Consider the following 14023-nt stretch of genomic DNA (forward strand, 5'->3'; position numbering starts at 1 on the left):
CAGCCACTCAGCTGAGCAGCTGTCCAGAAATAATCAGCCTCCAAACTCTCTGACTGCCCCTGACGCGTGAACAACACAACACCAGTTACCCGCTGAGATGGAAAACACGGATCTTAGGACGGTGGAGAAGTGGGACGCGTACCAAGCTGTTTGCCTTCTGATGAAAGCAGTTCATAGCTCAAAGCTAAAACACGGTGTCAAATCATTAAAGGAACAGGTGAGCTTTGGAGAATAAATCTGAAATTACTTCATTTACAATTAGTTCAGACTGGTTACCCAGTGTCACCAGTAGAGTTTAAGTTTTGAGCAGGGATTTTGATGGTGTAAAACAGCAGTTTTTAAACAGTGTACTATGAATTTAATATTCGTGATGAAGCTGTTACCAGATTTTCCAATTATTCATATCACCAGTACTTAACTGAATTCATTTGTTTATAATTGACAACAAAAGCAACAAGTGTCAAGATGTCATTTGAATAGTTATTAAATCAATTCAGCAGTACTTGTAACTCATTCATTCATTTGCCAAAATGGAGAAATAAGATTTAAAAAATAGATTTATTGATTAAACTTCAAATTAAGCTGTACACTTTCACTCTTAATTAGCTGATTGCATGTTATGACACACTTACTGATGCCTTTTCACGAAGTTTTGGCCTTTCACCACTTTGCCCCCGGCACTTTCTCACGAATAAAGCATAAGGAAAAATGTCCAAGAAGGTCTGTTTTAATAATCCTATATAAATATGGTCTTTTCTTGGGTTATCGTTGTGTTTGGATACCAAAAAATGGAGATTATTCACCTCTTTTTGCACCTCTCTTCAAACTCAAACATACACCTGTACCTTTAAATGTTTTTAACTTGCTCTGACAAGAATAAATCCAGCTCTCCATCTCCTCAATTCTATTACACGCAGGGCCCTGAAGGATCCTTTTAGAAGCATATGATTTCTCTTTTATCTCATTATAACTATATCTGCCATTGTTCCTGCCTGTTTGTCTATCTCTTAAAGGTTTTCTGTCTCTTTGTCTTTCCCTTCCTACACACCCATCACTTTGCTTGCCTATATTTGTCCAGGATTTGGCACATGTGTGCATTTACCTGAAGGGCTCGGTCTCATGGACGTCTAAGGCAGCTCCGCGTATCCTTCCCTCCTTTAACGCCTGGGCCAGAGCTTTCTCATCCACCAGACCTCCCCGTGCAGTATTGACCAAGAATGCACCCTGACGCATCTGTAGTGCAAAAGGCATGCAAACACAAACATGTCAACACTAGGAAAGGCACAGATGAAGCCAGCTTTTTTACAGCTCATGTATGGACTTTTGTGTGTATGCCAGCCTGGCAGGCAAATGAATGTGTTTGATCTAAAAGAGAGCATCAATCTGGATTATATGTCTTAAGACATATTAAACAGGACATAAATTAAGAAGAAGGAATAAAATGGTGACATCTCTGTTTCACCTGACACCTGAAAGATCTAGGAGACAGAAAGGCAACTGGGACAAATGCTGTCAGATGTGGGATATAGAGCAGGCTTTGTTCAAACCAAGGAGATGAAATGAAGGACGAGGGATGAGCTGAAAGATGAAGTAGCGCCGCCACCCCTTGCTGCTTACCGGGGGGAGAAAAAATAAGGCACAACAAAAAGTGTATGAGGGAGGGAAAAAAAAAATCAAATGAATATGCTCAGAAGAAAGTAATCCCTTAATGTTGACAAAAGCCGAAATCCAGGGGCATGAAAAGCCTTTACGCTGGCAGGCAGTCTTTTATTAGGCCTTGGTGGTTTTGACACACAGAAAATACACAAACATGCACACACACGTTTCCACTTTAAACGCTAAGAGCCACTGCCAAATTCTGGGTGAGGAAAGACAGAAAAGTGTTCTTTCATTGCGGCACTTAAGAGGCAGCTGAGAATCTTGTGCTTTGGAAAAGACAGAGTTAACTGGGTTAGGCTATTACCCTACACCCACTCCTCTTCATCTCCTCACATACTGTAACTCAGGAAGAATGGAGCGCGAGGGACAAGACAAAGAGAGAGAGAGAGAGTGTGTCACAGTGCGGGGTGATATTGACAGAAGGGAGATGCGTCCCCAGCTTGTGCAGTTCCTCAGCTGCCCTGCAGGTGTCACCCCAGGCAGCGCCTCAGAGTGCAGTTATTGACTTAGAGAGCAGCACTTTCCCCTCACACTGTGCAGCCTAGTCGATATATTTGCTGTAGCCGTGGGCTGGCACTAATTGCATTTGACAGAGCAAAGGAATGAATTTGTGTCCAGCTTTGGTGGAGCTTAAGATAAAGAGCAGGGAATGTACAGGCAGGAAGGATGCTGCTGTTTCCAGTCCTTATTTTTTTCTTCCTGCTTTCTCTTTCTGCCAGATATAATGCTCTTTAGGACAGACACTAGGCTGACAGAGTAATAATATACCAGCATCTCGACTTGTCTACCTGCTAGATAGCACCGCATTAAGCCCACATCAGGTCACAGCTGTTCAATGGGATGTTCAGCTCTGTCTGGGTGACACGTGTGCAGGCGACGCGTGTCTGCGTTTGTTTTGAGTAATGCACCTGTTTGATGGTGAAGTCGTTGATGAGGTGATGGTTGTGTTCGTTCAGGTTGCAGTGCAGGGAGACGCAGTCGCTCTGGTAGAGCAGGTCCTGCAGGGTGTAGACGCGCTGGACGCCCAGCGAGCGCTCCAGGCCGTCCTGCAGATAGGGGTCGTAGAAGATGACGTTGAAGCCGAAAACCTTGGCTCGCACTGCAACCGCCTGGCCCGAACGACCTGGGGACACAGACAAAGAGTTTATAACGTTTGTCAACGTGCTCAAAGACACAGAGGGGTTTCTCGTACTTTTACAGAGCGCGTCTTCTCCAGAAAAAGCCAGGCAAGTTCAAAAGTTGCACTGTTAAATACCAGTTCACTGATCATTTACATGTCTTGTTAACTATTAACTCTTTAAGTAGTCTTCCGAAATAGTTCTCCAGGCTTCTTAAAGGACATTCAAAGCTCTTCTTTGGATGTCGGCTGCCTTTTGTTCTGTTCGCTGTCAAAATAATCCCACACTGCTCCAGTAATGTTGAGGTCCGACCGCTCCATGGTTTGTGTGTGTTTTCTATCCAGGTATGCTTTTACTGAATTGGCAGTGTGTTTCGGGATCACTGTCATGTCACAAAATTAAACTGCTCAGATGCCTTCCAGATGGTATTGCATAGTAGCCAAAATTTGACGGCACATTTCTGTGTTCATAATACCATCAATTTTGACAAGATCCCCAACACCACTGGTTCATCTTGGTTCATCATACCATAACACCTGTTTCCAGTTCTTGTGTAATTTGTCATATCCCAGCCTTTTCTGTTTCCCTTGCTTAAGTCTTCTTGACAACCACCCCTTCCATTGAGACCACACTAGACCATCCCAAAAGGTTGATTCTGATCATCTGGATGTAGCGTTTTCAGTGGGTGAGTGCACGATGATTGAAACTAGCACCACTGAACAATGGGCTGGGAGGTCAGTTGTTGATCAATGGTCATGAGAATTTGCACATTAATGATCAAGGAACTGACCTCCCAGCCCTTCGTTCATTCAGTGATGTTAGTTTCAGTCATTGTGCAATGTACTGTTTATAAGGTTGGGGAAACCTGCAGTCAGCTGAGACTGAAGAAGTCACTTGGATGAGTGACGAAATGTTTCTCCCACTGAAAACACTACATCCAGATTGGGATTTACTTACTTGGATGATTGAATAATAATAATGATGGATTGGATTTATATAGCGCTTTTCAAGGCACCCAAAGTACTTTACAATTCCATTATTCATTCACTCTCACATTCACACACTGGTGGAGGCAAGCTACAGTTGTAGCCACAGCTGCCCTGGGGACAGAGGCGAGGCTGCCATATCGCGCCATCGGCCCCTCTGGCCAACACCAGTAGGGTAAAGGGTCTTGCCCAAGGACACAACGACCAGGACAGAGAGCCCAGGGATCGAACCGGCAACCTTCGGGTTACAGATGCGCTTCCCAACCTCCTGCGCCAAGGTCGCGCCCTATTGACCATGCATCAAGACGTACTAGACCATCTACTAGTTTGTAGATATGCATTAAGAAGATGTAGGACTGTAGAATTGCGTCCGCAGTGTTTTCTATCTAACATTCACACTTCAGTGAACTCATTGGGTTCAGTATCTTGCACTCACAATATCATCATGCAGAGGAGGACCAGGGATTGAACCACGAATCTTCCAATTAGTATGTGAACTCCACAACCTTCTAAGCCACAGCCATCCACCCCTCTAACCCTTTGATGACACACTGCAAACAATGCAGAGATATAAGTTTTTGTCTTATAGCTCTTCAGAAACCACCTTGCCAATCCAAAAAAAAGGGGGAAATAGGTTTTATTATTGTGACAGAATACTATTGACAAACTGCCTAAAGATACAATTTAAAATGAGTTCTTTGCTAAATTGAGCACTGGCTCATCCCCTGAGTTGAGTGCTTTTTTATGCTTGAACGATAAAAAAAAAAGGAGAAAATAATCAAGTACAAGTTCTGACCTGAAAATGAGCAAAAAAGAAGCCAATGTCTAAAAAAAACCTTCACAAAAAATAAACCTTCATTCTTCTAATAGTAACAGGATGTCACTTGAACATCTTTCACGTTGCAACAGCCTTTTCATGTCGGCTTTATTATATTAAAGATGTGAAAAAGGCTACTTTTAATATCACTAAGGGAAAAAAGGCTTAAGATAAAGACAAGGAGCTATGATGAAAAAATGAAAAAACAACAAGAACAAACAAACAAAGGGCCTCATTCGCCGTGTGTGCTTTTTAATTTGTGCACAAAATAAGCACTCGCACAAAAGTCAGGTGTGTGGATCGTGCGAAAGCAGACAATTTTGCTCTTACTATCGTGTGCACGTTAGAGAATCACTGGAAATCAGCAGGTGCACGCACGTTACTTGCAGTCAGCACACTTCCGTGGCCCCATTTTTCTTTATATAAGGAAACGTGTTTGCCTAGAGGTGGATCACAGAGAAAGCTGTGAAGCTGTTCTAAGAGAAAAAAGGTCACTTAAGCAAAAAAAAAGTTGTGGACTGAGGAAACCGAAATAATGTCTAAGGTGGAAACTAGAAAGACACACCAAGAGACTCGGGTTGCAATCACTGAAGTGGTAAATGCTGAATCCTTGACGCACAGACCGTGACTTAGATATAAGGACAAAGCTTAAGATACAAGTTTATGGAAAAAGGAATAACCGACCAGATTATACAAACATCCGTAAGTAGGACATTGTTGAAACAGTGGCGAGGTGACGGCGATGACGTCCAGCAAGGATGAAAGGCAACGGATTTGTGTTTATTTTATGTATTTGGCCACTGCCTTAATAAATTAAAGGTTTTTTAAGTGTTTTAAGTCAGTTTTAACCTGCTAAGCATTTAGTTAAAGCATGTATGTTTATATTTTCCAAGTCTGAGGCAGCTCTACGTTCGTTTGCCGTGCACCAACCAATTCAGGCACGAAAACACGGATGGATCCCGGATTTGTGAGTAAAACATTTGTTTGTGCTGATTAGGCACACGTTTGTGCAAACGCACTGTTTGTGAATGAGGCCCAATGTGAGGTGAAGTTGTGAGACAGTGAATCAGAAACTGAATGTGCAGCATTCGAGCCTCTCCCTCTGTCTCTCACAGCCATTTGTTGTGTAGGATGCGAGTCTCCACTCTGTTGGCTGGAGACGCCAGTTTCTGCTCTGCAGCAGCAGCTGAGAGAGAGAGAGAGGGACAGAGTAATGGAGAGGTGGATGTTGCTGCTCGTAAAAAGGATCGATAAGGTCCTTTACACTCTCAAGGTCCCCTCTTTGTGATCGAGCATTATATCCTGCTCTTACACTCCACAGCTGAAGAGAATCACTCCTTCTCTTCTTCTCCTTCAATGTCAGCCGATAAGAGACGTGCAACGCTAAAGACCCAGATATAGCTGCAGCTATCGCACAATAAAACAACTAATTTTGCGATGATCACAGTTGCGCACTTTACTTTTCTTCGAGTGATTCATCTGTCCATTCTTTCTGCTAACGTTACTTTTCCTAATTTTCACAGGCCACGTTTGACACAACACAGAGCGTGGGTGTGAGCTGCTGTAAGTGCAAGCTAAAAAAGCGATGCAGACAGCAGCAGTAAAGGAATCAATTTTTTAAAAAGATTTTTCTTGTCAGTTTGAAACAGACCAGGTCATCCTGCAGCTGCAGTACGATGCGATTTACTAAACCTTTTGGAGCAGCTGTGGAAAGTTGGATCATCACTTCTTCTGCAATGATTTCTTCTGCCTCTCTGATTGTTGGAAAATGTCTGCAAAGAACTGGGTTTAAAGAGAAACTAGATCTACACAATCTTGATTTACGATGAGATCAGTTAACAGCTGAAGTTTTTGGCATCTAAAAATACCTCTAACTTTGTTGCACTGGAAAAAAAGAATTAGTATTTTTTTGTGCAGATTTTTCCTTTAATATCTCAGCTTCTCTGTCTTCTCTATTTCTAAGCCTCGCCCTCCCGTCCCACACTTATCAATGCCACATGCAGCAAAAACCAGGGGGTCTGCCACCCACTCAGGTGGATCTGAACATTTTGATCTCTGTCATTTCACTCTCGACTCGGCAGCAGATGTTTGCTTTGCATTGCAAATGTTTCTGCTGACAAAGGTTTCAGCTGAAGCACCAATTCTTGAAATCAGCCCTGTCTCGCCCAACAGTGAAGAGGCAAACATGGTGGCAATTGGCCAAGAGGTCAACGTTTTTTTTAAAAAAACATTGTTTCAAAAGTCCCTGTGCACAGCAGGCAGATTATCTCTACTGTTTTTACAAAAGGAACCAGGCGACATCACAATATCACTGGAGATATTTTCCATATGCTGCAAAGAGATGCAACAAGTGCAAAATCCAATAACGTGCAATACTGTTATTTGTTCTCTTTAGCTTTCAAATACTTGTCAGTTGTGTCTGTGTGCCATTCGGTGCAGGCAGGTAGTGCACAATCGTCTGAAAACAGCTGCCTGCTTCATGTGGAGATGATACTGATCATAGTGGTGAGAGTGAACTAAACCTAATCACTCAAATAAACTGGTTTGAGTGATTAGACTTTTCACTGTGAGCAACTTCAAGATGGATGTAATGGGATTCTGTTAATTAAAAATTTAAGGGAGTACAGTTAGCATAGAAAAATGTGCAATTACCAGAGGCTGTCAAAAAGTCCTTATTTACCTTGCGATTGTGTCTCTTAAAACATGGAAGCATAACTTTGGCGGTTGGATATTCGGTTTTTATGTTTCCTTGACACATAATCGGCTAATGTTACAGAAATATGTGGGAAGGATTAGACTTGGGTAATGAATTCCAACATTTTCTCATCGGTCCTCATCTGCATCTGCTGCAGTATCAACACTGTCTTTGCACGGCTAATTTGATTTGACCAACTGGAAATGCTAAATATGCAAGCGGAATTTTCTTTGTTTTGAATTTGCTTTGAGACGTTTCAAGAGAAAGTAATTACACTTGTCTGCAATCACTTTTAGTGTAAGATGCAACATTTAAAAATATAATTTTTAGGGGAATATAATGTGTTACAAATGTTGTTTTGCATTTAGTAACTAAAATGGCATTTCAAGCTTATCACACTGAACCCTGATGATCATTTAAGCCTTCATTCATATAAAAATGCTCATTAAAGGTATTTTAGATGTCTCTTCCCAGACTAACATATTCCCCAAATTCCAAAGTTGAAAATGAGTTTGATCAGATCAAATTTAGTTGATAGGATTATCCTGGATATTTACTGGAGGTAGATAGGCAGACCACAGCTACTTGGTTACATTTACATATGAGAAATAACAGAATAATTCACAACTAAAAGGCTTGAACTTATTTTTGAGAAGAAGATCAAAAGGTTGGTTGTTTGGTACTTCAAGTCCTCGAGTCTACTGTCACCCCAGAGCTAGAGGGGTTTTTTTTCAGTCTGTGTATTTGCCGACAGAGTTGTGCAGCTGGCTGAATATGCAGAGTCCTAGAAACCAATGCCAAGAGGCCTTCGATGTCCCCAACCTCCCACTGACAATGGATATTGTTTTGGAGACAGCTTGAGCCAGAAAGACCAGCAGAGGAGGCTGGAAGTGGGAGGACTGGGTGAGGAAGGGAGAGACAGGGGGAGAAATCTTCCCTGCCAGGACCCGCTGTTCAGGCACAGTTAGTCCAGGCAGCTGTCTGGGACCTGTAGAGGAGGTTGTGTGTTTGTGTGTGTGGGAGGGGGGGAAGTGTATGTGGACAGAGAGATAAGGTGGCACTCAGGAAAGGCTTGTGAGAAGACAGAGCATCTGTCGGCCCGGTGATGTTGTGACAGGGCAGAGTGACGCACAAACACACACAATCACCACTAAAACAGGTGCAGAGAGGGAATCAAGTCAGAACACACACACACACACAGAGGAAGAATCTAGTCTGCCAGGAGGCCTGATCATGGCAGGGCAAGATGTCGAGGGACCGTGGTGACAGAGAAGAAGAGTTGAAAACAGAAGAAGAGAGAATAATAGAGATATAATGGTGAGCATTAGAGCAGTGGGATGAGAACAGTGAGGCAGAGAGAGGAAGTCAGCCCGCAGGGAGGCGAAACAGACAACCTTGAGATAATCTGTGGGACGGGCAGAGGGTGAAAAATAACCTTATCAGAGCAGGAAAACAGAAGGCACACTGAGTGGTGAGAGGATATGAAAGCACAAAAGTGGAAGCAACGGAAGGGGGAGTAAATTTAAAAAAAAAAAAACATGATGAAAATAAGAGGAAAAAGCAAGAGAAGGAGCCAGAAAAAGGCTAAAAGAGGAAAGCATATAACTGAATATTCACCAAAACCGATGAGACCCAGGGTTTCGCCACGTATGCGGGCGGCACCGGACGCCACCTCCCGGATTTGCTCCACACTCTGGACTCGCGTGCCCTCCCGCAGAGCCTGGTAGAGCCAGGTGTTCCGCCGGTAAAGGTTGAGAATGTGGCACAAGGTCGAGTCTGCCGTCTCCTCCACAGCTGCCGAGGGAATGTTGCACACGGCGATGCCTAAAGGTAGAACAGTAAACAAAGACAAGGCAGAAGAGTTGAAAAGCACATAAAAGACGTATGTGACACGTGAAATATGAGTACAGAGAGAGATTTTATTGTCCAGGGCTAAAACCAACATGGGTCACTATGATTTCTGATATTCATGGTCAGCATCTCAAGGGAGTGTGAAAATGACTGTTTGTTGTGGGAACATCAGAATATGTCGGCTTCATTGGAGCGTGACCTCCAGCATGCATTGCAGCCGAGGGTGAAACAGACCGGCGGATTTGGTGTGCCGGATTGATGTTTTTCATGTACCAGTCAGTCTACATTCCAACCCTCGCTTATGGTCATGAGATCTGGGACGTGACCAAAAGAGTAAGGTCACGAATAAAAGCAGATGAAAATAGTTTCTTTTGTAGGGTGGCTGGGATCAGTCTTGGAGATAGAGTGAGGACCTTGGACATCCAGAACCTGCTAGAGAGATTATACATCTAGCCTAGTCTGGGAATCTCAGGATCCCACAGGAGTAACTGAAACGTGTTGCTGGAGATAAGGACGACTAGAATACTCTGTTAGGCAGCTGCCACCCCTAACCTCACTTTAGACAAGTAGAAGATGATGGATACGTGAATGGATATTATGTACTATGACACAAGTCATATATTATAAAAACTTCAAAGGAAGTATATTTAATTATATTTACCCATATAGGGGTGATATCTTCTGTAGAAATAACTGCCTTCTCTAGATTTTAATGGAACTTTTCACGTGATGCTCAAAGCGTCAACAACAAAAAACCAAACTAAAAAACCCAAAAGCTACTTAGCGGTAATGTTTCTGAAGCTCTCATTCACATACTTTATAGTTTTATGTAGGAACCACCACACAGAAGCTCAGCTCATATAATGTTAACACTTGTCTAGCTGTCACTAGCATTAGCCTCTCATCACAGGTAGACGGATGGCCTTTTCTTGAAACAGTTGGCGAGCATAGTTTAATAAAACAAAGAGAGAGAAAGATACTTCCTACACGAAACTGATCACAATAAAGTTTGTGGATGTATATAAATCTACACGACTGCCAATTGGGTCACTGTTTTCAAGAGAAAGGAAAATATTTCAACAGTGAAAATCTCCAAAGCATTACAGGCCAGAGGGAAAACATGAAAAATTGATAATGGTGTGAACTGATCCCTTAATAACTTGGGTTATCTTTAATTAGGTCTATATTTGAGCAACGTAATCAGTATTCCAAATATCACCTGCTAAACATCGATAATAATATGAAGATACACACGTAAATATGTAAAGTCAAGATCTTATCCAGTGCAGTGTTCATAATTTTGTTCCTTTCGGCCGATATAAAGGCCTGACCTTGTGGTATTACCTTGCCGTTTCCTCCAACAACACAGACTACTTTTTTTTTTCTGTTCTAACACTTAAGCACTTCTGCCTGCCCTCATTCTCCTCCTAATGTCCTCATCTCACTCTGTATCTCGGAGTAACAGCGCAGTCGTCTCTAGACAGCAAAAAATAGACCGAGCCTGCTCAATCAATGGCCCCTTTTTTCTTCTCCCCGAGAACAGCCGTCATATCAGCGCCGCCTTCTCCAGGCACGATAGCTTTTGACTCCTGTGTTGCAAGGCAGAGCGCCTTCGGTGAGTGGGTGGCAGTTAGACACAGTATCTCATATTGGCAGGGAAATGGCAGCTTTGTCAACTGTAAGAGCTTTTTGAGCCACCAGCCTGCTGATATAAGCCTGGGTGGTGTTTCAGGGAGAAAACTGAACTCTTCTCTTTCCCCGTGTGTCTTTTACTCTGTCTCTTTGAACATTCTGGCTCACCGCAGGATGTCTGCACTTCATCTGACTATTTAATTCAGCCTTTGATACTATTCAAAAAAAAATCCATACAGTAAAAACAAGGAAACGGTATACGTGGTATTCAAAGTAGTCCGCTTTAGGGACAACGACTATTAGCTCTATTTCATCGCTGCTTTTCTTTTAGATGGTCAGTCCAATTTTAACGCTGCGATGTGATGAATCTTCCCTTCAAGATTCACCTAAATCTGATTACAGGCACCTGAGGTATCGTTTGTCATTAACAGGCAAACAAACGATCAAACAAGCAAATCAGCAGACCTACTCCCTCACAAGAAATCAATGCGACGCGGGATAGTCGTATCAAAGGAGCACAAAACACATTAGAGCTTTGCTCAGATGTAGAAAAAGAGGCTGCTACACGAGCACAGATGTGAAGAAGAAAATGATGACGATTTAGTAGCCGCTATTTAAAGAGTTCATACCCAGCTCTCCAGCAGCCTTTATGTCAATGTTGTCGTAGCCGCTGCCGATGCGGATGATGATGCGTAGAGCTTTGAACTTTTCCAGGTCCTCTCTGGTCAGGGTGATGGTGTGGTACATCATGGCACCCACTGCCTCATTAAGCACCTGCAGACACATGTATTCATAAAATTTTGCATTACACAACTGAATGAAATGCTTTTCCCTCCTTAATCTGTGTCTTCCGTTTGCCAGTTTACTCGTTTACTCGTGCAAAACATGGCTATTAAATCCACTTGGGAATACAAGAGCTCATGACAATCACACTGTCGCATTCCTTTCAGAGATGCTGTGAATATCACACGCCTGCCGTGACTTCCGACATTTGTGAACATTATAGATTTCACATCCAGGGGGAACTACAGACATCACATGGCCGCAAGCAACACTGACACATTGTCCATTTAACAGACCTGCACTGGAAGTAGGAACAGTCGTTACATTGTCTTGCGGGGGCTCAGTTCTGCACGGTATTCACAATTGCACCAAGAGCGTTTACGGACACAAGATCTGGATAAGTGACTGGATAGAGAGGTCACTGATTGCAGGATAAGCCTTATGAATTAAATAGAATAATAGAATTAAAATAGGCCCATTACAAAGAAAGTAACTAATTTACCACCCAGACTGTACCGCTCTGTATTTCAGGCTTCAAAATTTCCCGATTCCAGGAGTAGCTTGTGTCTCCAAAAGTTGATTCTATTCATCTGGATGTAGCGTTTTCAGTGGGAGAAGATGAACAGAATCAACTTTTGGAGATTTACTTACTTGGATGATTGAGAATGCATCAAGACTAATAGCTTGTGGTTATTTCTTCCAAATGTTCTTACCTGCTGTACTCATGCTTTGAGTAAAATTTTAGGCTGCGCAAACTCCAGCTTAAAGATGCATGTCAGCTAAGTGTAGGTGAAAGTGGTTGTTACTTATTTTAAAGCAGGTAAAGGTCAAACCTAACTGTGCTTTTAAACAACCACAAAAACAATCTTAAGATGTAGCAAGTGAAACATTTCCCAAAAAAGTCTGAATTCTATCACCTTGGACGGGGGGGGGTGGACAATCACTGTGAAATGCTGCTCACGCTGCTCCTCTGCCACTTAACGCGGACAAGGTGACCTGGCCTGTGATGTGGATCTAAACTATTCCCCTTCAGTATCAGCCCCGGCCCCTGTCAGCGCCTAAATAACAGCTCTACATTCACCTCCAGCCAAGCTGCATTAGCTTTCCTGTGATTAGTAGATTAGCTCTGAATTTCCATACTGCTTTTATTAGAGCAGTGTCCTGGACAGGCCTTCCAGATATTAGTTCAAGGTTAAAACACTCCTTACACGCACATGCGCGACCGGCCAAAATGCACACATACATAATTGCCTCCCTCTGCGCTGATCCTGAAGGTCTTGTGTTGTTTTTGAGCTGGGGGAAGGAATCTTCTAGCCTGATTGTAGTTGATGTAAATGGAAACTCTGACCTCAGCTACATCCCCCTCTCCACTGTAACCAAACTCTTATCGCTTTAAGGATCTATCATTTCTTATGACGCCTGGACTTTTCTGACAAGGCACAAAGCCCGTGCTTCACATTTAGCCTGGCTGAGCAAAAGATAGATTGCTTCAAGGGAGTTTTGATTTGGTGATGTGCACACTGTAGTGCACACTCCTAGCGTCTAGGAGGGGGACTTTATGGCTATGAAGTCATCCCGTGAGTGATCCGCAGGGAGGTTGTGCTGCTCAAACTGTTGCTTCATAAAACTACAGACTACTTAAAACTTCTTACAACAAAGGTGGCTTAGCATTTTGCAGGACAGCGTCACAAAATACTGTGAAATATGTCATAACACAACAAGCTCTGACCCCGCTGGCCATTGTACCTTCAAAATCCACTTTAGCAGTGCATCGATTGACGTTTCAGACAAAAAAAAAAACATCCTTGAGACTAACGTGATGAAGGAGAGGAATTAAAAACAGTAAAATTTCAGTGAATGTGGACTTCAAGAACTGGTAAAAGCACATATGTTCTTTTTAACCTAGCGTTACGCAAGAGAAGCTGGTTAGTTAGCTTAACAGGGTCAATTCACTAGTTTTGTTTTGCACAAAATCTTTCAGTACTTCTAAAACAAATCCGTCCACACGAGATGTGCTGATTTTACAGAAGACTACATGCCAGGTCCAGCCGCTTAGGTCAGAGGGAGGTTACCAGTTTTCCTGGTTGCAGCCTCAGTGCTTATCTAAAGCAACGTGGCTTCTTGCACATTTACCCCAGTCCCCCACCTAAACAGTGAAATAGCAGCAAGAAAGCAAAAAAAGTTATGTCTTAGTGCCAAAGAATAAACAGATGTTAACCAGTATGTCCACTAAACTAGTCTGACACCTGGTTCCTCCAGTATACACCTTAAACTGTTTTTGTGCAAGAGCCTGAACCTCCTAAATGCCCCCATTTGTCCTTGTGTGTGTGTGTAACAGATAAAGCATAGCATTTAATATGTGAATGTGAATGGGTGAAGTACTTTAACAACAGAAAAGTGCTATAAGTATCTATATAACCCCATTTAGCGTTTATTAAAGGATTTACTGCTTTGAAAATTTATTGTTTCTTATAAATGGAAA

General features: G+C 42.6%; 1 protein-coding gene across 1 annotated transcript in view; it reads right to left on the bottom strand.

Annotated features, from left to right (window-relative positions):
- The window catches only part of ctbp2l (C-terminal binding protein 2, like), a 43537-nt gene that overhangs the window by 4862 nt on the left and 24652 nt on the right, over positions 1–14023 (bottom strand). The window contains exons 3-6 of the mRNA XM_087844723.1: positions 11388–11532; positions 8893–9099; positions 2568–2782; positions 1103–1233 (exon numbers count right to left, since the gene is read on the bottom strand). Coding sequence (XP_087700849.1) covers positions 1103–1233; positions 2568–2782; positions 8893–9099; positions 11388–11532 — 698 coding nt within the window. The remainder of the gene's footprint in view (positions 1–1102; positions 1234–2567; positions 2783–8892; positions 9100–11387; positions 11533–14023) is intronic.

This window comes from Neolamprologus brichardi, chromosome 8 (genome assembly GCF_056152115.1).
Source record: "Neolamprologus brichardi isolate AB-2024 chromosome 8, ASM5615211v1, whole genome shotgun sequence".
In the NCBI taxonomy this organism is placed as follows: Eukaryota; Metazoa; Chordata; class Actinopteri; order Cichliformes; family Cichlidae; genus Neolamprologus; species Neolamprologus brichardi.